The sequence below is a fragment of the Suncus etruscus genome, chromosome 15, assembly GCF_024139225.1.
Source record: "Suncus etruscus isolate mSunEtr1 chromosome 15, mSunEtr1.pri.cur, whole genome shotgun sequence".
Classification (NCBI taxonomy): domain Eukaryota; kingdom Metazoa; phylum Chordata; class Mammalia; order Eulipotyphla; family Soricidae; genus Suncus; species Suncus etruscus.
The window spans coordinates 80,089,479-80,116,156 of record NC_064862.1 but is presented as its reverse complement, the minus strand read 5'-3'; the positions used below and the strand labels follow the sequence as shown (position 1 = coordinate 80,116,156).

The 26,678-nt window shown below is 53.0% G+C and overlaps 1 protein-coding gene across 4 annotated transcripts in view; it reads right to left on the bottom strand.

Annotated features, from left to right (window-relative positions):
- Positions 1-16,394: 16,394 nt before the first annotated feature.
- CELF5 (CUGBP Elav-like family member 5) overlaps positions 16,395-26,678 on the bottom strand; it is a 40,376-nt gene continuing 30,092 nt past the window's right edge. For 2 of the 4 annotated variants that reach the window (XM_049788633.1, XM_049788635.1), the window contains exons 9-12: positions 26,022-26,084; positions 24,980-25,063; positions 18,797-18,940; positions 16,395-16,828 (exon numbers count right to left, since the gene is read on the bottom strand). In XM_049788633.1, coding sequence (XP_049644590.1) covers positions 16,701-16,828; positions 18,797-18,940; positions 24,980-25,063; positions 26,022-26,084 — 419 coding nt within the window. In that variant the 3' untranslated portion in view covers positions 16,395-16,700. Of the gene's footprint in view, positions 16,931-18,796; positions 18,941-24,979; positions 25,064-26,021; positions 26,085-26,678 lie in introns of all 4 variants that reach the window. The other 2 variants (XM_049788632.1, XM_049788634.1) reach the window with 2 other exon arrangements.

The following is a 26,678-nucleotide window of genomic DNA, read 5'->3' as shown; positions in this document are numbered from 1 at the left end:
TGCCTTCCACACTCACCTGCCCACATTGCACCTGTCTATGCTGCCTGTTCACTCTGCACCTGCCTACCCTGAACACACACCAGTCGTTCCTGCAGCCCTAGAGAGGAGGTTGAGTACCCCCTAACTGACCTTCACCCTTTGGGGGGCCCTGGCCCAAGATGAGTTGTCTCCTCCCCGCCTGGGCTCTGCTCTGAGTTCATCGGTGCCAACACACACGAATCACTTCCTGTGCCACGTGTCAGCTAGTGCCAGCGGTCAACTGGGGGCCCTTTCTCTACTCTGAGCCCCTTGGCCTACTGCTCCTCTCTATGCCTCAGTTTCCCCAGCCATGAAAGTTGAGGAGCCTGAGGAGCCTGGTTTTGAGTTGCCAGCACTCAGCTGTGTGACTCTGGGGAGAGCATGGCCCCTCTCTGGTCTCTGACCTTCCCTGAGGAAGTGGCCCAGAGTGGGGCCTCTGAGATCTGGACGCCTCCACCCTGTGCTCCCTCCAGTCCTTGCCTGCAGGGGTCCTGTCTGGGGCAAGGAACACGGGCCCCTGCACCCGGTGTCCTGCCCCTCCCCTGCTCTCGGCTCTATGCCTCAGTGTCCCCGAATGTCAGGGGGTCCCTCGGCTGCCCAGCACCCCTCCTCGCTGGCCCAGCGCCCTGGCCTCCCCGCCCTTCCTCCCTCGCCGCCATCCCGCCCGCGGGAGACATTCCGTGGTTAGCAGCAGACTGTCCGGCTCCGGCGCCCTTCAGATGTGGGCAGAGTGGGCGGCGGCCGGGCTGGGAGACTGCACCCCCTCCCGGACCCCACAGCCCTGCTCCGCACCAGGCGGGGAGGCAGTGGGGGGCACTGGTGGGGGACAAGCTATGGTCTGGCTAAGGCCCCCCAGAACCCCCCCCATGGAGCCCCAAGTCCTCTGACCTCCCTGTGCCACATGCACCACCTGCCCCAGTCCTGCCTCTGCTGGCCCCAGGCCCTTTGCACAATCCCTCCTGCTTCTGTCTTCCTCCGCTGGGCCTTTAAGCTGGGAAAAGGTTTTGTGTCCCTCCAGTCCTCTCCTTGATTCCCCAGGAACCTCCATGGGGGAGGTTGGTCCCTCTAGATTTTCAGGGTCGCTGCCAAGTGGAGAAAAAGGCTGTGTACCCCCCAGTTCTCAGATTCCCCCCAGACTGTGGGGTGCGTGTGTGAGGGTGGAGGTCCGCATTCCTGTGCTATGTAGCCCCAGTATCTTGGACCCCAGCTACTCCCCAATTCTCCGTGACACTCCCATCCTGTCACTCCCACAGTTCCACTTCCTCTGATGTTGAAGAAGAGTTTGCAAGAGGGCAGGTCCTGGTAGTCCCACGGTCCCTACACTCCCCACCCTCAGGAAACAGGACTTCTGACAGTGACTAGCGCAAGAGCTAGGACTAGCCCCCAGTCCCACACCCTTCCTGGAGGTTCATACCCACTGGTGTTCAGGGTTACTCCTGGCTTGGTGCTCAGGGGTCCTGAGCACTCCTGAAGGTGCTCAAGGAACCCTATGGGGTGTTGAGGATCGAACCTGGGTCAGCCTTGTGCAAAGCCAGTGTCCTTTCCACTGTGCTATGCTCTGGACCTTCTATAATTTTTTTGTTTTGTTTTGGGGCCATACCCATCAGTGCTGAGGGGTTACACCTGGTTCTGCATTCAGTAATCACTCCTGGCAGGCTCGAGGGACCATATGGGATGCCGGGGATCTAACCCAGGTGGGCCAGTGCAAGGTGTTTAAACACCATCTCCGCTGTACTGTCTCTTCAGCCTCCTTCCCTGCATAATTTTTTTTTTTTTTTTGGTTTTTGGACCGCACCCAGTGACGCTCAGGAGTTACTTTTGGCTATGTACTCAGAAATCACTCCTGGCTTGGGGGACCATAAGGGACTCTGGGGGATCGAACTGTGGTCCGTCCTAGATCAGCCACTTGCAAGGCAAATGCCCTACCACTGCACCATCGCTCTGGCCCCAATCCCTGCATAATTTTTTTACACAGGATTTTGGGTGTAGGATTCATGCCATACCCCTGGGTGCCTGTGCTTGGGGCTGTGATGACAGGCACTGAGGAACCCACATGCAGGGACCTGTGTTCAGAGGCCTTGATTTCTGAGCCTGACAAAGCCCTAAAAAGTTGCTTGTTTCACTGTGACAAGTCCCACCCATAGGGCTTGGTTGTTTCCTGTAACAGGCATCTCAGCCCAGTGAGAGGAAAGGCCTGAGCTCGTGGCCTTTCTCTTAAGAAACAACACCTTCCTGGATGACTGAGAGCTCTGATGTTTGGGGACCCTGTGGGTGCATGTGTGGCTGAGCTGAAGGCCAGGGACTTGGGGCAATTTTACAGAGACTGACAGAATGGTGAGGGCTTCTGCCTGCAGGGTGTGGGTTGGGATCCACCTGAAGACAGCAAGGCTGAATGGCTGGGAACTAACTCCATAACTTCCCTGGCCCTTCAGCTTCTACCTTTAGTGATGGAACTATGAGGTGGCAGTCACTTTTTCTTCAACTGCCATTTTGCTTCTCTTCTCCCATCCCATGGAGCTTGACTGCCAGAACCTCTGACCTCTGACCTTTGACTTCAAGTCTGCTCTTTCTTCCCTTCCACTTCGGAGGCATGACTTTGTATCTCATTTCCTTATTGTTTGGGGCATCACTGAATTGCAGGACCCTGAGTGCAAAGTCTGTGCCGCCTTAGTCCCCTGGGGTGACTCAGCCCCTTGGCCCCCAATCCTCATAGCCTGGGCTCCTCAGCCACCCATCTCCAGCTGCCACACCCCTCACAGGGCCTGACTCCCCCTCCAGCCCCTCCAGCCTCTCTGCAGCCTCACACTGTCCCAGCCTCATCCCAAGCTGCTTCCAACACCCAGGCCTGCAGCCGGAGCACTAGCACCACGGGCAGGGTGCTGACCTTGCACATAGCCGATTAGGGTTTGATTCACTGCCACTCCAGAGGGTCTCCTGAGCCCAGCAGGAGCGATTCCTGAGTGCAGAGCCAGAGGGTGTGGCCCCGAATGAACAAAAAATCCAAAAGACAACATGAACACCCAGTTCATCTACCCTCAGTAGATGCTCCCGGTGCTTACTGCCCTTCCACAGCACAGCAAAAGTTCTCTGTCTCCTGGAACATCCCCTCCCCAAGTATGCAGGGAGCCTGGTCTGCCTTTCCTATCCCTGACACTGAGAACAGTCGCTCAGGGCTGGGGAAAGGGAACTGAGAACAGAGTGAGGTGCTGCTCAGAGCTAGGACCCCCTCAGATCTCCCTTCCAAGAAGACCCAGATTTAGCTGGGCCATAGACATGCCCTTAGGGGGCCCTATGGGCGCTGAGCCCCAGAGCGTGGCCATGGGAGGAAGTTCAGGCTGGCCGGGGCTGGACTCCGATTTCCAGCCTGAGCCCCTCGCCGAGTCTGCCCAGCTCGGTTCTCCACCCCGTGCCTTGGCTGGCGGCACGGAACCTGCTCCTTGGTGGAACCTTTCAGAAAATGCTTCTGGGCTGGAGCGATAGCACAGTAGGAAAGACCTTGCATACAGCTGATCCGGCATCCCACAAGGTCCCCCTTATCCTACCCCAGCCCAGAGCCAGACTGAATGAACTGTCAGCATCACCGGATGAGGCCCCAGAAACAGCCCCTCAGAAAGATTCATTGGGTTAGGGGTTCCACTGCCCGCTGGTGCCCCACATGCATGTCTGAGTCCCTCAGTCACCCTGATCGCCCTGGACAGTAGAACTTAGAAGGCCTCCGGCCTGGCCCATCCGCTGGACTCTCTGGAAGATTCCAGAACGCACTTGCTCCACATCCACCTGAGTTTCTCCGCTTCCTCCAGGCTCGAGGAGACCCTTGTGCTCCAGGCCCGGCCCCTCGACCCCAACCAAGCCCTGAGCCCACTCACCATCCACCACATCTTGGCTGTCATGTCGTAGCACAGCTGCCATTTCACTGACGCCTCTCCCGGCTTGCTGGGCACAGGGGGCCCGGGCACCTCCATGCCCGACCCACGACCAGGCTGCCCTGGGGCCTACGCGGGCAGGACGGGCCACCTGGGCGGGAGGCGCAGGTCGGGGGCGCCCATGATCTGTGCCCGCCGGGGCTCCCCGGGGCGGGTGGCAGGGCTGGGGAGAACTGGGGGGCAGCTGGGAGCGTGTGAGAGCGAGAGTGTGGGTGTACAAGGATGTGTGGGTGTCTGAGGGTGTGAGCGAGAGTGTGGACCAGCCAGCGCCCGGCCCCATCACTCGGAGCACATCTGTGAACTTGCCCTGATTGGCACCAGCCCCTCCGCCCCCCGCCCCCGGAAGGACTGTGGCTGGTCGGTCCCTGCCTGGGGGTGCCACCTCCATCAGGAAAGGGGGGGCACAGGCAGCTCGGACCCCGCCCCCAGACGCTCCTGCGTCCCCTCGCCGTGGGAGGGATAAAGCCAGGGCCTTACTCCGGCTGAGTGAACTCGGGGCGCCTCTGGGCCTGTCTCATGAAAGTGGGTGATGAGTGCAGGGAGGGGGCGACTCGTCGGCTCACCCCTTTTCACTGCACTGGAGCTAGACGAGGATACCCCCAGGAGCCTTCTCAGGGTGCTGAGCTCAGGCCCTTGCAGTACAGGCTGAAGGACCTCACAGGGTTGAGCAGTGAGGCCTCTGGGGAGTTTGGTCTTACCCTGAGTCTCTCTTCCCCTTCATCCTTTTTACCTGCAATACCCTTCCTCTTCATATCACCCCAGACTCCTACACATCCTTCAAAATCCCCTCAAAATCGCCCACTTCCACATTAAAGAGGAGAGCTGAGTTCAGACAGCACGAGACACACAATGACTGTAACCGTCACTGAAGGGCAAGCATGGGGCTGAGAACCACCACTTCTTCCTGTCACTGCTCGGCAGTGTTCAGGGCCACTCCCGACGTGGGGCTCTAGGGCCATTCCTAGAGGTGCCTGAGAGAACCTCTAGCTCTGGGCATGGACCCCAGGCCCCTTGTGGACAAATCATGAGCTCTAGCCGGCTGGGCTGCCCCCTAGGTGTGTTTTTTCAGTGTCTCCCTTCACAGGTAGGGAAACTGAGGCTCAGAGGTTTTTCACAGCCCCTTGTTTCTCCCTCTGCAGCTCAGAATTGCCACTGTGGGGGGCCCATCTGAGCCCCAGTTTGAGCCTGGTTGGAAATCTCTGCCCTCAATCGATATCTTCTGTTTCGCTTTCTCCAACGCTATTATTTATCTTGTGGGGTGTAGCCTCCCAGGGGTCCCAGGGATCACCCCAGCGATTCTTGGCCAGTGGGGCTAGTGGCTCCATATGAAGGTCCATGGACGCTGTGGAGGTTGAGTCCTGCAGAGCCCTCCCATACCCGGGTCCTTCTGGGCCACCTCCCAACAGTGCTTGGGAACCAAGGGTGACAGGGCTCGAGCCAGCGTCAGGCTGTTATGAGCCCCACTACCTGACTGAGCCCCACGCACTTATTTCTACCGGGTCTCCCCAGAAAGGGGCCAGCACTCGTGTGGTGAGGGATTTCCAAGAGCACCTGAGACAGATGAACAAATGAAAGAATGAACAAATGAATCAATGAATGAATCACCCGCCGGTTTGGCAATCACGGGCATTTCCTGCGGGCACATGGGAGGGGGTGGCCGCTCGCCCAGCTGAGGCCGCAGAGACCCACCCGGCCCCCACGGACCAACCATAATGGGCCTCAGTGTCTTGTGGTCACAGCGACAATTACAGAGACTGTGGGCGGGAGGGGGGTGCAAAGGGGCAGAGAGGCAGAGAGAGAGGGAGGGAAAATGTGGGAGAGAGACTGAGTGGGGGGAGAGAGAGAGAGAGAGAGTGCGAGCAGAAGGGCAGGGAGAGAGGAGTGCAGAGGTGAGAAGGGGGTACAGCCATGGAGACAGGGACAGGCCCAGGGCTGCCAGCATCAGTGCTGCAAGGCTTGCTGCCAGTGGGGCCTCGTGCCCACCCAGGGCACCAACATGTAGCAACCGCCCTCTCGGGACTGAGAGAGAGAGAGCGAAGAGAAGAAACTTAAGTATAAGTTTTATTTCTCCTCGTGTCTGAGGCCTGCTGCCACCTCCCAGGGGTTCCAGAGAGAGGGAGAGAGTTAGATGAAAATTCACCAGCCTGGGGGCTGGAGAGATAGTATAGCAGTAGAGCGTTTGCCTTGCATGCAACCGATCCAGGATGGATGGTGGTTCAAATCCCGACATCTCATATGGTTGCTCGTGCCTGCCAGAAGCGATTTCTGAGTGCAGAGCCAGGAGTAACCCCTGAGCACTGCTGAGTGTGACCCACCCCCCCCCCCAAAAAAAAGAAAGAAAATTCATCTGCTGGAGGGAGGCCCTGGTACTAAAAGGAAAGAAAAAAATTAGCTGTAAAGCAGGCAGCATTTCTCCAATGCTTTATTTCTGCCCACCCTCCCCTCACCACCCCCCCAACAGCAGGCACTGCTCTGGTCACTATTTTGGGATCCCCAACATTCCAAGTTTTTTATTTATTTATTTATTTATTTTTTGGTTTTTGGTCAGTGCTCAGGGGTTCCTCCTGGCTCTACGCTCAGAAATTGCTCCTGGCAGGCTCGGAGGACCATACGGGATGCCAGGATTCGAACCACCGTCCTTCTGTATGAAAGGCAAATTCCTTACCACCATGCTATCTCTCCGGCCCCAATATTTTTTTTTTTGGTTAAGTTTTTCGTTTTATACTGGCACGACAGGGGGCATATCAGGGGGCATGTCCAGGGGCATGCCCAGGTTCATCAGTCATTCCAGTAGGGGTCTCTAAGGGGTGTGTCCAAGTCCACCTGCCATTGCCATGGAGACAGGGACAGGCTGGTGGGAGAACCCCCAGGGCAGAAGCAGGAAAGAGGCAGAAAAGCTCAAGGGATCCGCAGCCCAAACTACCCCTGAGGGCTCTGAACCACCTGGGGTTTTCCCCCTCCATAAAGGGCCCCAAAAGGAACAGTCTGACACCAGGACTTCAGCTCTGTCAGGCTGACAGGACACCAAGAGGCCACCTCTCCCTCCCACTCCCTCTCCCATCATGCCCAGGGTCCATCAGGCTGTGCCTCTGTGCCTCAGTTTCCCTGGCTGCAGTTAGGAGGCTGAGGGAGCCCCTTCTCCATCCTTTGTCACTTATAGACCAGCCTCCCCACTTGTCTGAGCAGAGGCCAGAGTGAGAACACAGCAGAAAGGGTATTAGTCTTGCACACAACTGATTTGGGTTCAGGGGCCGCAGAGAGAGCACAGCAGTAGGGCGTTTGCCTTGCACGCAGCCGACTCAGGATAGATGATGGTTCAAATTCCGGCATCCCATATGGTCCCCTGTGCCTGCCAGAAGCGATTTCTGAGCGCAGAGCCAGGAGTAACCCGAGTGTCCTCGGGTGTGACTCCCCCCAAAAAAACATCAAACCAACTGATTTGGATTCAATTTCTGGCACCCCATGGGGGTCCCTTGAGCACCACCAGGAGTGATCTCTGAGCACAGAGCCATGAGTAACTGCAAAATACTACCCTTATTTGCAGACTACTGCAGTTTTCTGCAAGGCTGTAATGAGCTGCAGAGCTGCTTGGCTGCTCCGCTGCAGCTCAAGGCTGTCAGGGCCCAATGCTGCGAGGCTCACAGGGGCCCACGGGGTCCAGCTGCCAGGTGGGACCAGGTGCACACCCAGGAACACCAATTTGTAGCTGCCCGGGTGCCAGAGAGAAGAGAGGAGAGGAGAGAGAGGCAGAAACCAAATGTCTTTTTATTCTTGTCTAAGTCTGGTTTTGTTTGTTTGTTTGTTTGTTTTGTTGTTGTTTTTTGGGTCACACCCAGCAGCGCTCAGCGGTTACTCCTGGCTCTAGCTCAGAAATCACTCCTGGCAGGCTCGGGGGACCATATGGGATGCCAGGATTCGAATCACTATCCTTCTGCATGTAAGGCAAACACCCTACCTCCATGCTATCTCTCCAGCACCTCATCTTAAGTCTGAAGCCTGCCACTGCCCTGGGATTTTCTGAGAGAGAGATAGACATTCACCAGCCAGAAGGGGCTAGAGGAGGCCCGTAGATCTGGGTTCAAGAGAGAGAGATACAAGCCAGGCAGCATCTCACTGATGCTTTATCTCTGTTCCCCCCCTCCCCCATTGGCCAGCAGGCACTGCTCCGGTTATTACCCTGGGCCCCCCACCAACTGTCCAAGATTTTCTTTTTATACCTATTGTGACAGGGGGGCATGTCCAAGGGGTGTTTTTCAGGTCCAACTGCAGTTACATGAACGAGTAACCCTGAAGCATGGCCAGGTGTGGCTCAGATACTAAATAAATAACAACTAGATAGAGGGGTGGAGAAATAGGACAGTGGGGAAGTCACTTGCCTTGCATATGAGCACCCCAGCACCAGAGCCTTGCCAGGAGTGATCCCTGGAGTGCAGAGCTAGGAGGAAGCCCTGAACACCGTTGGTGGTGACCCCAAAATGAGACAAAATAGTCGCAATAATAATAAAGCCAAAGAAAATAATGGCCACTGATGCTTCCCAGGTAGCCCAATCCACACTGATCCCTCTTGGCCTTCTCAGAATGAAGCGGGTGGATTCCTCCTTTTCTGCATGAACCACAGTAGCCCAGTACCACCCTCTACACCCTCTGACAGAAACAGCCCTTCTCTGTGACTTAACCTTATCAAATTACCAAGTTTAGTTTAGATCTATCCTGGACAGCATAGCCAAGTGACATTTCAGTTTTTTGTTTGTTTTCATTTTGTTGTTATTGTTGTTGTTTTGAGGCCACACCCAGTGACGCTCAGGGGTTACTCCTGGCTATGAACTCAGAAATTGCTCCTGGCTTGGGGAACCATATGGGACACCGGGGGATCAAATCACAGTTCGTCCTAGATCAGTGAGTGCAAGGCAAATGCCCTACAGCTTGTGGCACTGCTCCGGCCCCGACATTTCAACATTTTATAGTACTATAAGTCCAATAGGATCCCAGAAAATCTGATGGGAAAATTCCAGAAGCAACTACCATGCTCAATGAGCCTGAACACTATTTATTTATTTATTTATTTATTTGGTTTTTGGGTCACACCCGGCAGCGCTCAGGGGTTACTCCTGGCTCTATGCTAAGAAATTGCTCCTGGCAGGCTCGGGGGATGCCGGGATTCAAACGACCATCCTTCTGTATGCAAGGAAAATGCCCTACCTCCAAGCTATCTCTCCAGCCCCAGGAATAGTATTTTTTTTTAATTGGGAAACACCTGTGCATGCTCAGGAATTATTCTTGGCAGGTTTCAGGGAACTGATGTTGGGGATCAAACTCAGGTCTGCCATGTGCAAGGTCAGCACCCTCCTCGCTGTCCTATTGCTCCCAGGAACCGTTTCATCCCGAGTGTCATCCTCCCGGCAGATTCACAGAGACAACAGGGTTCATTTGAATCTTTGACAGGCAAAGAAAGAACAGAACCAGGCCCAGAGTGACAGCACAGAAGGGAGGGTGCTTGTCTTGTATGCAGACCCCCCCCCCAAGTTCGATTTCCGGCATCCCACGGAGTCCCCTGAGCACCTTGGGCATAATTCCTGAGATTAAGTTCTGAACACTCTTGGCATAGCAAAAAGAGAGAAAGAAGGAGAGAGGAAAGAGAGGAAGGAAGGAAGGAAGGAAGGAAGGAAGGAAGGAAGGAAGGAAGGAAGGAAGGAAGGAAGAAAGGAAGGAAGGGAGGGAGGAAGGAAGGAATGTAGGAAGGAGGGTAGGAAGGAAGAAAGGAAGGAAGGGAGGGAGGAAGGAAGGAGGAAGAAGGAAGAAAGAAGGGAGGAAGGAAGGATGGAAGGAAGGGAGGGAGGGAGGGAGGAAGGAAGGGAGGGAGGGAAAGAAGGAGGAAGGAAGCAAGGAAGGAAGGGAGGGAAGGAAGGAGGAAGGAAGGAAGGAAGGAAGGAAGGAAGGAAGGAAGGAAGGAAGGAAGGAAGGAAGGAAGGAAGGAAGGAAATTCAGAAATAAGAGGAATGAGACTTGCCTCTGTGGCCTGGCGGAGAGTTTGAGGATCTTCCCTGAGCTCCATGAATCTATCGTCCACCATCCATCCACCGAGGGACCCTTCTCCCAGGCCATGGAATTGTTCATGCCCCCAGGTGCTGATGGATGCCCGAGGCCACTGGGTACCCAGCACCATTTCAGCATCACTTCTGGCCTGGAGTGAATACTAAACACGTTCCCCCAGCCTTCACTCTATAGAAAAATTTTTATTCTTGTTCAGGGGGGGAGCATACTAGGCGGCACTCATGGATTACCTCTGCCCTGTGCTCAGAAATTGCCTCTGGCAGGCTGGGGGAACCATATGGGATGCCGGAGATTGAACCTGGGTTAGTGCCAGATTAGCAGCATGCAAGGTAAATGCCCTACCTCTGTGCTATTGCTCCGACCCATCAGGCTCCTGAATCTCAAGCTCCCATTTGCATGGCACAGAACGCTCAGCAGCTAAATAGGACCCCTATGGCCTTCTTTATAGAAGATTACCCTGCCTTTAAGGCAGTGTTTCTCAAATAGTGGGGCGCCCCTGGGGGGGGGTGCGAGGCTCTGTAAAGGAGGCCGCCTTTGACCTAACAAGCTAAGCCCGTGTTTATGTCTCTGTATGTCTCTGGAGCTGAGATTTGCTGTGTCCTGCTGCAAACCCCGCTTTGAAAAGCTATGCATTAAAAAAAAAAAAAAGAAAGAAAAAAAGAAAAGAAAAGCAATGCATTGCAAAACTTGCTCATTGTAGCCATTCATCCACACATCACCTTTGATTAAAAAATCAGCTCAAATAATTTTATATTTTTTTTGTTTTGCAGGTTAAAGTTTTTAATAAAGATACTATTTAAAGTCGCGGGGGGGGGCGTGAACAATGTTTTCTTCTTCCTAGGGTGGATGACAGAAAATAATTGAGAAGCACTGGTTTAAGGGAAGCTGAGTGTCACACTCTCAGAACAGCTTGGGTTGTGTGAGTTCAGGTTGTGGATTTGTTGGTGGACTCACGAATATGTAGATCACCCCCCAGGCCCTCTTAAACTCTGATAGGCCATAGTAAGAAAGGAGGCAGGGAGGAGGCAGGACTGAAGCTGGAGGAGGCATTGGGGCGTGGCTAGGGAGTTCAGTGTATTTTGTAGGATGTCTGAGAGTAATAATAATAATAATAATAATAATAATAATAATAATAATAATAATGCCAGAGTGATAGCATAGCGGTAGGGCATTTGCCTTGTATGCTGCAGACTCTGATCGGACCCCGGCAACACATGTGGTCTCCCAGTCTGCCAGGAGTGATCTCTAAGTGCAGAACCAGGAGTAACCTGGAGTAACCAGAGTAATCTGGAGTAACCAGGAGTGCTGCAGAGTATGCCCCCCAAATTAATAATATTCTAGGCTCCTGTTTGGTCTTCTCGTGAAGTTACCTAGCCATGACAACGGCTGTTATTATTCTTGTATATATTTTACAGATGGGGAAACTCAGGCTAGAAGTACCTACAAGCTAGGCTCACCTCTGTCCTGGGGGGCAGGACCTGCCACCCTGCTTCATGCTCTGTGCAGCTTAATCCTCTCCCTAAGGACCTGGGTCCTGGCTCCCTCCACCTGGACCAAAATTGCTCCAACTGCTGGGAAGACTAGAGGCATACAGGCATCAGGCCAGCTCTGGGAACTGAAGGATGTGACACAGCAGGAGCCAGGCAGTGAGGGAACCTCACGTCGGAAGCAAGTGAATGATTATGCTTAGAGAGGAGAGAGGGCAGGTGGGGATTGAAGCTGCTCCAGCATTTACTTTTTCGTTTATTTTTTATTTTGGGGCCACGCCCAGTATATACTGGTGATGCTCAGGGCTGATTCTTGACTCTGTATTCAGAAATTACTCCCGGAGGTGCTCAGGGGAACCTTATGGGGATGCCGGGGATGGAACCTGGGTCAGTAGCATGCAGGAGACGCGCCCTCTCTGTGTATTGTCGCTCCAGTTCCTTCCTGCTCCAGCATTTAGAGCTCAGGAATGGGGACCCGCGGGCTTTGCAGCTGCGGCTCACTACTGACCCCTGCTGGTGGTCTGGGATGGAACGCTGGCAAAGGAAATTTCCAAGGGATTATTATTGACTTTAATATGGCTCTGAAGCTTTTTATTTGGTCATCCTCAGCGGTGCTCAGGGCTGACTCCTGGCTCTGAGCTCGGGAACCACTCCTGGCGGTGTTCAGGGGACACTAGAGAATGCCGGGCATCAAACCACAACCACAACAAACCCCAACCCACAACCAAAGCCCCATTTATTTATTTATTCATTCATTTATTTTTGGTTTTTGGGTCACACCCAGCCTACTCCTGGCTCTATGCTCAGAAATCGCTCCTGGCAGGCTCGGGGAACCATATGGAACGCCGGGATTTGAACCACCGTCCTTCTGCATGGAAGGCAAATGCCTTACCTCAATGCTATCTCTCCGGCCCCAGCCCCATCTATTTTTAAAGATGCTTTCCCTATCCTAGCCAGAAGATAGTGACAACCAAAGGGGGTCCCCGTATCCTCTCTACCTTCCCAGGACAGGCTGGAAGGCCGCCTGATGTCTGCTCCATGTGGGAATGCTCAGGGAAGAAGCAGTCCCCACAAGACCCTCCCAAAGGGAACAGCAGGAATGGAAACGTCTAGAACAGGCAGAGAGGATGGTGGAGCCCTGGGCTAAGGCAGGCACAGGGCATGAGGATCCTGGCGATGGGGCTGGAATGTACTGATGCCAATGAATTAGGGCGTTTAAAGGGCAACTTTCAAGCTAGGAGATTGACAGGGGGACCAGCCCATGACCCAAGTTGGCTCTCCAGTACCCCCATATGGTCCCCTAAACCCCACCAGGAGTGATCCCTGAGCTCAGAGTCGGGTACTCAGCCTCTGAGTACCACCGAGTGTGACCTCCAGACTTCTTGAGCACTGTTTATGTGACGAGTTTCCTGGAATTGAAAGACTAATTCCGGTGTAAGACGTATGTTGCAGGGCTGGGAAGATGGTGCAGGTATTTGGCAATCACTTCTCATGGACCCTGATTCCGTTGGACATCCCGTGATCCCCTGGCCCCACCTCAGCAGAGCAAGTAGTAACCCTGAGCACTTCTGGTGCACCCTGTAAGTACATGTATGCCAACCCACACCAGGCACAGACCAGACCAGCGGCCACTGTCATGTCCTATGTGAGTGGGAGATGCAATAACACTGCAAAGCCTTCCCAAGGAAGACCTGTTTCCCCCTTTTTCCAGGGACCTTCTCTACTCTGGCCACCAGGGGGCTGACAGGTCTATATGAGGGTCCAGGGGGCATTTGAGTCTCACTTAAGGTGCTTTGTGCGGGGGGTGGGGGGGGCAGGGGAGATTACCTGGTACACCCCCTAGGACCCTGTGCTGCCAGGGATGCCAGCAGGGTAGGCTGTTTGCCAGGCAAGCGCATTAACTAAACCCCTGTACTATACCTTCAGACCCTGATTTATTTTTACCTTTGGGTACACTGCTGTGCCCAGGGGCTACACCTGGCTCAGGAATCATCCCCAGTGGTGCTCAGGAGACGCTGTGGGACCAGAGTTCAAGACAAACCCCTCCCCTCCATGTGCCCAACATGGGCATTTCTCTGGCACTCCTGATCTTTTGGGGGGGCACACTCATGGATGCTCAGGGTTTACTCCTGACTGTGCTCAGAAATCACTCCTGGCAGGCTTGACAGGAATCGAACTCAGGTCTGCTGTGTGCAAGGCAAACGCCCTACCCGCTGTGCTATGGCTCCAGCCCCATCTTCTGTGAAATCTTTTGGCTCCCTCTGGTCCTCCTGGAGACAAGAGTTACGGGAAGGGCCGGAGAGATAGCATGGAGGTAGGGCATTTGCCTTGCATGCAGAAGGTCGATGGTTCTAATCCTGGCATCCCACATGGTCCCCCGAGCCTGCCAGGAGCGATTTCTGAGTGTGTAGCCAGGAGTAACCCGAGCGCTGCCGGGTGTGACCCAAAAAGCAAAGCAAAACAAAACAAAACAAAACAAACGGGAAAGGACCCACTCCTTTAGCAAGTAAAACTTTTATTAAATAAATTTCCAGTTTCTCCAGACCAAAGAGAGGCGTTTTTTGGACACTAAGAGGGCGCTGGAACGGGACAGCCTCGGAGGTGAGAGCCCTCGCGGTCGCCCCCCAATTCCGACCTGCAGCCTGTCCACAGTGGGCGCCGGGTGGGCGTGGGGTGCGGGCGCGAGTCTCGCTCCAAATGGGGGGTTTGCAGGTTGAAGGTCAGGAAAATCACTCGTAGCAGAAATAAAGTACATCGTACAAATCACGTGGGTCTCGGATGTGAAGTAGAAAAGTGGTATTTACAGCCAGTAAACATGGAACCCGAAGGACGCACTCCCCAGCGGCCCTGGCGCGGGGCTGGGGACCAGGGGGTGCACGCGAGGGCCCCCCCCAGACTCCCTGCTTGCACACACAGACGCACGGAAACACAGGCACACCGAAGAGTGTCTCGGAACCAGGAGTCCAAGTCCGGAATAGGAAACGAGTTGGTTCGAAGTTGGGTTGGTTGGTTTTTGTTTTTTTTTTGTCTTTTTATCCCCCCTCTGTAGTTTTTGGGGTTTTTTGGATTTTTTTTTCTTCTTATTTTATTCTTTTTTCTTTTTCTTTTTTTTCTTCTTATTTTCTTCTTTTTTTTTTCTTTTTTGTTTTTATTTTTCTGGGTTGTCCACACATTTTGGTAGAAACAAAGGGGAGTTTTCTTTCTCTCTCTCTCTCTCTCTCTCTCTTCACTCTCTCTCTCTCTTACTCTTGCTGTTGAGCTTATGAAAATCCTTGGGGACTGGCTGAGGTGAGCCCCATCATCTGGGCCTCACCCCCCCCAAGGACAGGACTCTGTGCTTCAGAAGTGTTCGCGGTACGGGTCACACTGTACAGGACACCCCAAGAATCTCCCTCCCCACCCCAAGTCGGAAACAAAACTCCCTTGGCATCTGACCCCCCCACTCCCACTCCGTCCCCCTTCTCTTTTCTTCCTTTGTACCTGTTTAGAAAGACCAAAATAGAAAAAGAAAGAAAGGCAGGTAGGGGTGGGGGGGAGGGAGGGTATCGAGGTATCTCCGATCTTGGGGCGCTACTGGCCGGGGCAGGCGGCGCCGAATCCCAGGCTGGTGATCCAAGGCAGGGAGGGGGTGGGGCGGGGGCTCCCCGACCCTGTCCTGCCCCCCCCACTGACAAAAAGATAAGGACTATTGGTCACATGAATAAGGCTATGACGCGAGGGGAGGGGACCTCGAGGACAGAGGCGGGGTGGGGGGCTCTTGTGCCTACATTCGGGACAGGCCAGGTCGGGTTGGAGACGAAGGGGTGCAGGAAGGTTCTGGAAGCTGCAGCGGGAGGCCCGGGAGGCCGTGGGGTGGGGCCAAGAGTTCGGAGGTATTCTGAGTTGGCTGTTGAGTCCAGGGCTCCGGCCTGGCGGACCAGTGGGCAGGGGTGGGGGACACATGTCGCGGGGTGTGCCCAGGCCCGGCCCGCCTCAGCCCTTCTCATATCCCTGCTGAGTGACCGGCCCAGGGTCACGTCTTGGATAGAAGGAAGGCGACAAAGTTTGGTCCCATGATCTATACTCAAAAAATATATCTACTGTATATAGCTCTCTCTATATATATAGAATGTATATATATAGGAAAAAGTTGCGATTCCATTTGGGGAAACCACGGCGGGGGAAAGAAATCTCCCCAGGGAGTGCTGAACCCCCCCAGGAGCCCGATGCCCCGCTCCCGCTGGTTTTCGGGGTAGGGGCTTCACATTTTGGGAAGCTGGGGGAGTTGTGGGTGGGCAGGCAGGGGAGACGGCGGGGAAGGGGGGGCTGGTGTCCAAACTCGGCTGTAATTTACGGAAATGTCCTGGGTCGGTGGGAGGGGGATGCCCTCGGGGGTGGGGACGCCCCGCACCTGGCGGAGAAGGGTGGGCGTTAGGGGGGACCATGCTGGGGGGACACGCGGGCGAGGCCATCCTCCCCACAGTGTCCCCCAGCCCTGGAGGAGACTGAGGTGGCCCAGCCCCATATCTGCACCCTGCACACGCTTTTGTCTTTTCTCTCTCCTTTCCTGTCCCCAACTCCAATACATGTAGTTGTGATTCAAGGCGTTTGCAGGTTCTAGTTGGGGTACTGGGGATACTGCTTCTGCCTTGTGTGTCTGAGATGCACTTGGGGGATAGAATCTCCTCCCTTCTGGGCATGCCAGCACCCCTGCCAGACAGCCAGCACTACCCCAGGCGCTGATGCCCCGGACAATACCAAGGCCTGCAAGAATGCCATGAGCAAGTACATTGGCACCTCTGGGTCCTTGATCTCCATCCCTTCCTCCCTAATTTCAATAAAGTGCTTTGCTCAGGGGGCCAAAAAGCACTCAGGGTGATTTGTAGTTTTGATTTTTGGATGGGGGAGAGGGTAGGGAGATGGGGGGCACACCACACCCCACTTAACCCTCACCCCACTGGGGATAAATCACAGCAAATGAGGGGTCTGGCTGGGAGAACATTTTCACAGGACAAGACAGAAGCTCCTGGACACAGCACCCACCCAGCCCCAGAGGGTCTCAGGAGATCTCCTACTCATGCTTCGAAACCTCCTCCAAAATTCCCTCACCACCCTGGGCCTGGGCAGAGGGTGCAGACGAAGGGGGCTGGGCCAGGGAGGGGTGTGAGGTGCGCAGGGTAGGGGGGGCCGCCTGGCGGCTCACCTGGGCCAAGCCGGCAGCTTGGGGCGGCTGTGGGTGGGGTCAGTAGGGGTGTCCCGGATCTTTGGGCCGCTTCAGCTGCACTTTGAGCCGCTTCATGCCGATCTGGAAGCCGTTCATGGCCTGGATGGCGGCCTGCGCGCTGGCTGGGTTGTCAAAACTCACGAAGCCTGCGGAGAGCGCGGGGTGGAGCCGGAAGGTGGGCACGCGGAGGCCCTCTGATCTCCAGGGCTGCTGGGGGGCCTGGGGTGCAGGGCCTGGAGATGCGGGACCTGGGATAGGGGGGAGCTCAGCAGAGCAGAAGGGCCTGGCCCAGAGTGCACTGTGGGGCTGGGCTGGCCTGGGCGGGGGGACAAGGCCTATGGGGGTACCACCCCTCCTCCCTCACATTCCCCACCAAAGATAGCCAGCTCCCTTGCCCTCATTCCCTCCCACAACCCATACAATCTGGAGGCGAGGGCATCCATCTGTCTTTGCTGGCCAGTCTGTCTGGCCTGGTTTCCATTTTCCTCCTCTATTCCTTCCCTGCTGCACCCCACTGTCCCTGTGCTCAGTCTCCCCCTGCAGTCCATCCCAGGTACTGCAGATGCCTTCTCCCTCTGTCTCCCCCTGCAGACCACCGCAGGTACTGCAGCCACTTTTGCCTTTGTCTTCCCCTGCAGGCCATCACAGGTACTGAAGCTGTCCTCCCCTGTGCTCTAACCCCCTGCCATTCATCTAGTCTAGTCTAGTCCTATTATGATTCTCTTTCCTGCCCTGATAAGGAAGAACTTAGGGACACAAGGATACTTCATGGGTGCTGTGTAGAAAATCTGGCAGAGACCTTGGGCTTCTGCTGTACTCTTGAACCCAGAAAGAAGGGAGGCTTTAAAAGAAAAGATGGCACATGATCTCTAAACCTACTTCATTTATGTGAAAAACTGAGTATCAGGGTGGTCCCCTTTAGTGGCTGGTTTTTCTTTCTTTCTTTTTTTTTTTTTTTTTTTTTGGTTTTGGGCCACACCCGTTTGACGCTCAGGGGTTACTCCTGGCTATGTGCTCAGAAATCGCCCCTGGCTTGGGGGGACCATATGGGACGCCGGGGATTGAACCGCGGTCTGTTCCTTGGCTAGTGCTTGTAAGGCAGACACCTTACCTCTAGCGCCACCTTCCCGGCCCCTGGTTTTTCTTTTTCTTTTATTTTTTTCAAAAATGTCATTCCAGCCTTGTAGGACATGCCCATCCTCTGTGTTATTCTCAATGCTTCAGACCCTGAAGGCCTTCCTTGATATTTATCCCTGCCTCCACCCTGTCTACCCCAGAGCTTCTGCATAGGCTATGAGCTCCCCCCCACACTGCTCTTCTCTCAGATTTTGTTTGACCTTCATCATCAATCTATTCATATCTCTCTCCACATCACCTGCAGCTCCTTGCTCATCTCTCCTGGATTTGTGTCAATGATCTTATGATGACTTATGTCATCTGCCTTAAGCCCATCATAATGAAATGTCTCAAAGTCCAGATCTCTGGAAGCACCTGTTATACTTTTTTGGGGACCGACGGACATAGACAATGTCTGTCATCAGACAGGGAGTTTCAACAGAAAGCACAGCAAACCTGTGATTCCCACAGTAGGTTAGCAACCCAGAAGAATGCACCATAGTACACAACCGATGTTGACAGTGGGTGGATGGATGGGTAAATAGATGGATAAATGGGTGAATGAATGAATGAATAGATAATCAGTGGGTGGACAAATGAATGGATGGGTGGGTGGATGGATGGGCGAATAAATGAATGAATCAGTGGATGGGTGGAAGGAAAGGTCAATGAATGTATGGATAGGATGGGTGGATAGATGGATGGGTGGATGGAAGTGTCAGTGGATAGATAGGCATATGGGTGGGTGAGTAGATGGATAGGTGGATGGATGGGTGAGAGGATAAATGAATGGGTTATATGGATAGATGAATAGATATGATGGTAGAGGTTAGATAAGATGGTGAATGAATAAGTGAACAAATAGGTGAGTGGTGGATGATGGCACACACAGTAGATGGAGAGATGGACATTTGAAGAACATGGGTGGAACCTACGCATTTCCACTGAGGGTAGAGTACAAGGGCTTAGCAGGAAAGGTCATGGGTGTAGGCACTCACCAAAACATTTGCTCTGGTTGGTGGCCCGATCCATAAACACCTTGGAGGAGATGATATTGCCGAAGGGCAGGAACATCTGGGTCAGCTCCGAGTCTCCAAACTCCTGGGGGAGGTGGTAGATAAACAGGTTACAGCCTTCGGGACCTGCAGGTGGGGGAGAGAAAGACGTAAAGCCCCCAAGGAGGGGAGGCGGACCGCTGGGGAAGGGAGGCAGGCCTAGAAGCTCCAGCTGTCCTGGGAAGGGAGCTCATGGATGCCCTGAAAGAAGGAGTATGGTGGGGAAGGAAAAGCAGGGGCCTAAATGCTATGATTGTGACATTCTGAACCCAAGTCATCCTTGGGTCCCAAATAACCCTCCCAAATTCAGATTATCTTTTTAGCACTCAGTGGAATCATTAATTTCAGATCCCACCCCGCCCCAGATAGCCTCTAATCCCATAAAATACCCTGAACTTCATTCTGGATTCACTGACATGTCATATGCCCCAAGAATTTGTATCCTATCAAGATTTTTGCACACACCAGTGATGCTCAGAGCTGACTCCTGGCTCTGCACTCAGGAATAACTCCTGGCTATTCTCGGGGACCATATGGGATGCAGGGGATTTGACTCTGGGCAGCTGCTTGCAAGGCAAGTACCCTCCCTGGTGTGCTATTGCTCCAGTCCTCTCTTTTATATCTTTGTGATCATTCTGTACACCTACAACAGGTGCTACAAGGGCTGGACCAATAGTACGGTGAGGAGGGCACTGACACTGCACAAGGCTAACCTAGGTTCAATCCCGGCATCCCATAGGTCTCCCCAAGCACCCCCAGGAGTGACTGCTGAGTGTAGAGCCAGGAGTAACCCCTGAGTATCATCAGGAGTGGTCTCCCCAAGTCCAAATTAATACAAATAAAACAGGTGTATAAGCAAACATTTCATTTCTGAGTTGAAGTTGTCTTTTTTTTTTTTTTTTTTTTTTTTGGTTTTTGGGTTACACCCTATAGCACTCAGGTGTTACTCCTAGTTCTATGCTCAGAAATCACTCCTGGCAGGCTCAGGGATGCCACCGTCCTTCTGAATGCAAGGCAAACACTCTACCTTCATGCTATCTCCCCGGCCCTACATTTCATTTTTTTTTTTTTTTTTTTTTTTTTTTTGGTTTTTGGGCCACACCCGTTTGACGCTCAGGGGTTACTCCTGGCTATGTGCTCAGAAATCGCCCCTGGCTTGGGGGGACCATATGGGACGCCGGGGGATCGAACCGCGGTCCGTTCCTTGGTAGCGCTTACAAGGCAGACACCTTATCTCCAGCGCCACCTTCCCGGCCCCTACATTTCATTTCTGAGAAGCCTAATAGTCAACAGAATACAATAAGACATAAATGTCAGGCTGCAGCCCCAAGTAAGCAGAGATTTTTCCAACCTTGGATAGAACCCTAACCCTGGGGTCATCAACAGTCAGTGATGGGCGGTAATAGATGATTCTTCAATTCACAGATCCCAGGGCCCCTGAATCTGCTAATCATGAATGTGTATTGTGCATTATTATGCATGTATATGATGTGTATGTGGGTGTATAAAAAGACCATGAAAAAATAAGTTTGCTTGTTTTGTTTTGGGGCCACACCCAACTCGGAGTTACTCTGGCTTTACATTCAGGATCACTCCTAGTGAGGCTCAGGGGACCATATGAGGTGCCAGGGAATGAAGCTGGGTCAGCTGTGTACAAGGAAAGGGCCCCCCTTCGCTGTACTATCACTTGGCACGCCTCCCAGGAATAAGTTTTTACTTTTCTTTTCTTTTTTTTTTTTTTTGGGGGGGGTCACACCCGGCGGTGCTCAGGGGTTACTCCTGGCTGTCTGCTCAGAAATAGCTCCTGGCAGGCACGGGGGACCATATGGGACACCGGGATTCGAACCAACCACCTTTGGTCCTGGATCGGCTGCTTGCAAGGCAAACGCCGCTGTGCTATCTCTCCGGGCCCTACTTTTATTTTCTATAATTTTAGATTTGGGGCCACATGCTGTGGTGCTCAGGGCTTACACTTGACTCTATGGTGGGGTAGCACTCCTGGTAGGGCTCTGGAGACCATTCCCAGCTTGGGATTCTGGGGATCAAATCTGAGTCAATTGTCTACAAAGCAAACACCTTACCCACTATACTATCTTTCTAGCTGAAATAAGGTTTTGGTTTGGGGGCCCTCAGGTTTGCTCAGGTTTTGGTTTGCTCAGGAGTTACCCCTCGCCTACGTTCAGGAATCATTCCTAGCAATGCTTGGGAGACCCAATAGAATTCTGGGAATCAAACCCAGGTTGGCCATGTACCAGGCAAGTGCCCTGCTGGCTGGACTACCACTCTGGCCCCAAAAATTAATATTTTAAAGCACAGGTAACCTTCAACATCACCGCTTCTCCAAGTCCTCCCCCGAGCATAGCCAATATAAAAACATAAACAACAGCATTTGGAAACTTATTATCAACCAAATGATCATTCAAGATTGTCCCTTCATGTCCACCATCTAACTGGGAATTCATATACTTTGTGGGAATGGGCCAGAGAGGCAGGACGGGGGTTGTCAGGCTCTTATCCCATGTCCCACACTGACTCTGGTTTGATTCTGATACCCCACTGGTCCCCCAGCCCCTCTAGGAGTCATGCCCAAGCACAAAGCAGAAATAGTTCCTGAGCATCAAAAAACAAAAATAAGAAAATAAAGTAGAAACATCAAATACTTGGCCAGGGGCCAGAGAGATAGTATGGAGGTAGGGCATTTGCCTTGCATGCAGAAGGACGGTGGTTCAACTCCCGGCATCCCATATGGTCCCCCGAGCCTGCCTGGAGGAATTTCTGAGCGTAGAACCAGAAGGAATCCCTGAGCGCCACCGGGTGTGACCCAAAAACAAATGAAACAAAACAAAACAAAAATACTTGGGTCAGAGAGATAGTACAGTGGGTAAAGCATTTACATTACATGCCGCTGATTACCCCAGGCACCACATTTACACAGCAAGAGTTGATCCCTGAGTGCAGTCAGGAGTAAGCTCAGAGCATAGTGAGTATGTTCGCCCATAGCAATAAGTAAAACAAGATAAAATAAAACAAAATATAAAATGCCCGAAGTGATCAACATGTCACATTTGTGTGTGCAATCTCCTTTCAGTCAAATACTACGTGAACACAGAAAACCACAGCGTTGACCAAATCTCATAAGGAGTCCATAGACAATCATAAACATGTACCCACACAATCACATACAAACTCACATTCACTCACATATACTCACACACATACAAACTCATATATACATGCATTTATAGTCACATGTATATACTCACTCATACAAACTCACAAACATACATATATACGCACACACATATGCACACACCTTGCCAAGTTTCCTCAGTTCTCTAAGTATGTTAAGAATTTGGCCCAGGGGCCGGGCGGTGGCGCTGAAGGTAAGGTGCCTGCCTTGCCTGCGCTAGCCTTGGACGGACCACGGTTCGATCCCCCGGTGTCCCATATGGTCCCCCAAGAAGCCAGGAGCAACTTCTGAGCGCATAGCCAGGAGTAACCCCTGAGCGTCACAGGGTGTGGCCCAAAAACCAAAAAAAAAAAAAAAAAAAAAAAAAAAAGAATTTGGCCCAGGGGGGGAAGGGGAAAAAAAAAAAAAAAGAATTTGGCCCAGGGCCCAGAGAGATAGCACAGCTGCGTTTGCCTTGCAAGCAGCCGATCCAGGACCTAAGGTGGTTGGTTCGAATCCCAGTATCCCATATGGTTCCCCCGTGCCTGCCAGGAGCTATTTCTGAGCAGACAGCCAGGAGTAACCCCTGAGCACCGCCGGGTGTGGCCCAAAAACCAAAAAGGAAAAAAAAAAAAAAAAAGAATTTGGCCCTTGGGGCCGGAGGGATGGCGCTAGAGGTAAGTATCTTGCAAGTGCTAGCCTAGGATGGACCTCGGTTCGATCCCCTGGCGTCCCATATGGTCCCCCCCTCAAGCCAGGAGTGATTTCTGAGCGCTTAGCCAGGAGTAACCCCTGAGCATCAACGGTTGTGGGCAAAAATTAAAAAAAAAAAAAAGAATTTGGCCCTAGGGGCCCGAGAGATAGCATAGCATGGAGGTAGGGCGTTTGCCTTTCATGCAGAAGGACAGTGGTTCAAATCCCAGCATCCTATATGGTCCCCCAAGCCTGCTGGGAGCGATTTCTGAGCGTAAAGCCAGGAGTGACTCCTGAGCATTGCCAGGTGTGACCCAAAAACAACAACAACAACAACAAAAAGAATTTGGCCTTCGAGCCAGAGCGACAGTATAGCAGGGAGGGCACTCGCCCTGCAGGAGGCTAGCCAGGGTTTGATCCCCGAGATCCCATAGTGTTCCTGAGGTTCACTAAGAGTGATCTCTGAGCGGAGAGCCAGGAGTCAGCCCTGAGTACTAACGGGTGTGGCTCAAAACCAACACAGAGATCCCTAGTCACCTGGTCTCTGCCCCCCCCACCCCCAACTCTGTAGATGTATGGCAATTGGACTTGGACACACCCCTTGGGTACCCCCCACTGTAATGACAGTTGAACCTGGACATGCCTCTTGGTCACGCCCCCCTGTTATGAATGGTATAAAAGGGAAAACTTGGACCTCTGGGGGAGGCTGAATATTGACCAGAGCAGCACCTGCCAGTTCATGGGAGGGGGCATAGATGAAGCATCATTGGGGAGATGTTGCCTGCTTTGTATCTATCCCTCTTTCTTTGTTTATTAAACCCTGGCCTCCCCCCACCCCCTGCCACCTCTGGATGGTGAATCTCTCTATTTCCCTCTCTCTGAAACCCTGGGCAGCAGTGGTAGGCCTCAGACTTCAGGAGGAATAAAAGATACTGGGTTTCTCTCTGTGTGTCCTGGGTGGGCAGTCACTACAAATTGGCATTCTTGGGTGGGTTCCATAGGCAACCAGACCCCATGGGACCCATGGGCATCTTATCTACAGCCTTGCAGCAGGCAGACTAGCAGCTTATTGCTGTAACCTGCAGAAGCCTAGAAGCCTTGCAGTTTACCACAGTACCTACAGCTAAGGATTCTCCAAATTTCTACACCCACCCCCAGTTTCAAACCTTTTCTCTTCATTCCTGCAGCCCACCCCAGGCGACTTCCATAGGCAAATTCAGGTTTCTTTCAAGGTCTGAAAATTCCAGACCTCCTGGAGCATCCATGTATGGTTTTCTTTCTTTTGGGAGCCACATCCAGCAGCGCTCAAGCGTCTGGCTAGGTCCTTAGGGGGCCTCTGTGATGCCAGGGATCGAATCCCAGGTTCCACATGCAAAACCTGTGCTCAGCCTTTGTAACTGTCTCCCCAGTCCCAGTGTTTTATGTAGGTTTTTCTTGTCCTTTTTTGTTTTGGCTTTTGGATCACATCCAGTGGTTATCTGGGCTCTGGGCTCAGAATCACTCCTGACTGTGCTCAGATCTAATTCGGGTCGGCTTCATGAAAGGCAAGTGCCTTTCCCACAATAATGGTACTGCAGATCTCTGCGCCCCAGGTTTTGTGAACTGCGCAGCAACACCCATTTGCTGCCTTTGACCTGAGTTGCAGCGCCACAAGTCCCTGAGCAGATGCTCCAACAGGTTGGCATAGACAAGGCCATAGGGCTGACATCCTGAATCACACGGGTCTGGAACGTCCTATCTGCATGAATGCCTTGGCCTCCATCTACCTGGGATACCCCGCACTTCTCCCCCATTTAAAAAAGAAGCTTCTTGGGGCTGGAAAGATAGCACAATAGTGGGGCATTTGCTTTGCATGCGACTGACACAGGACAGATTCAGTTCGATTCCTGGCATCTCATATGGTCCCCTGAGCTTGCCAGGAGTGACTTCTGAGTGCAGAGCCAGGAGTAACCCCTGAGTACCTGTGGTTTTGACCCTCCCCCCCCAAAAACCCAATAAATAAATAAAAATAAAAAAGAAGCTTCTCTCGGCCAGTCCTGAATGTCAAGCAGCTTTGCATTTCCTACCCGGTTGGAATTTAGCACGGCTCCATTTTCAGGAGGAGGAGAAGGAAAATGAGATGCTTCAGAGAGGAAGATTTGGTTTCGGGGTTCCCTCGCATCCCACACCGAGGAAAGAGGGGCTCCTTGCCAGGGTATGAAGCAGGGGGATCCCGGTTCAGGAGTCAGGGGTTGGGGTCCGGGATAGGTCAGGGGCCCCCTCACCTTCTCGCTGCTGCTGCTGCAGAAGGGGTGGCGGCTGGGGGACACTGTGCGCGATGGGTGTGAGGGCCGCAGCGGGGTACATGGCTGTGGAGACAGGAGGGAGGAGTCGGGGAAAGGGCGTGGCCATGGCTGTGGGGCGTGGTCACATTGTGGGCGTGGCCAGGAGCCCAAGGCTCAGAAATAGGACCAGAATTTCAAGGGGCAGGACCACAGCCCAGAGAGACAAGATTGGTCAAAGGGGACGTAGCTACTGCGGTGGGCGTGACCTAAGTGAGAGGAGTGGGCGGGGAAAAACTGATAGGTGGAAACACAATAGGGGTGGGGCAAGTCTTCATAGTCATGGCCACGACAGAAGGCGGGGCTGAAGGCGGGGCTAAAGCAGCAAACCAATACTGTGCATGAGAGAACTTAAGGGGCGTGGCCAAGTCAAATTTGGGTTTTGGGCGTGGCCACACAGAAGGCGGGCCTGAAGGCGGGGCTAAGGCAACCAGGAAGAAGGAAAGAGTAGGGCAAAGCCATGTATAGGAAAGTGCCAGTGGGCCTAAGTACAGGGCCGGAGCGGTGGCACAAGCATAAGGCGTCTTGCCTTGCAGGCACTAGCCTAGGACGGACCACGGTTCGATTCCTCCAGAATCCCATATGGTCCCCAAGCTAGGGACGATTTCTGAGACCAGCATAGCCAGGAGTAACCCCTGAGCATCACCGGTGTGACCCAAAACCCAAAAAAAGTAAAAGTAAATAGTCAAAATGATGGAAATGGGTCCATGACAGACACAGCCAGAATCCAGCCAGAAGTGTGGAATGGACCCACAAGGCTGAAAGAAAGCTGGGAAAAGAGGGTGGACTGGGGCAGGGCCTGGCACCAGGGTAGGAGGAGCCAGTAACAGCATGGCACAGAACAGCTAGATTATGGGAAATTTGGACCAGGTACCAGAATGGGCCATGGGCTAGGGAAGGAAATGATTGGACAGGTCACAGGGTCGTACTAGGGATGGGGAAATGATTGGACAAAGCGTGGAGGGGGGTGCAGGGGGCTTTTTACCTGTGTACTGCTGAACTCCGGAGAAGGCAGGATGGAGGGTCTCGGCAACTGTAGGGCTCTGAGCTGTGAGACAGATGAAGAGATTGAGTGGATTGGGGCAGCAAAAGTCGCATGCCCCAAGAGTCAGGAGGGCTACAAACAACAGATGCCCCCTCTCCCTAGTATTACCTACCTGTATTCTAACCTGTGTCCCACACAGGCTGAAAGGGCCTGTCACAGAATCACTTGCATAAGAAATTGAAATGCTGAAATCCAAGCTTCTGGGACTCCACAAGATGTGTGATCACTCCTCACACCTCCTCTTTATTTCACATCCAACCCTTCAGCTTTCTCCTGCCCCCAGATCATATAGCTAGTAATTTAGACCTTCCACCAGGGAGGGAGAGGTCCAGACCACCAGAGCTGATCAGTGCCTCTGGGGAAATTCAGCCAAAAGATCTGCTTCAGTGGAGAATATGGGGTAGTAGGATAGGTGTTTTTTATGGGGCCATTCGAAGAATTTTAGAGATGGAAGAGAAACATCTTTGTGATAAAATGCTGTGTGTGCAACAAATAGAGACTCTGAATCTGAATGAGGACTCAAGATTCCTAGTGAGGGGGCAGAGAGATAGCATGGAGTTGGGCATTTGCCTTGCATGCAGAAGAATGGTGGTTAGA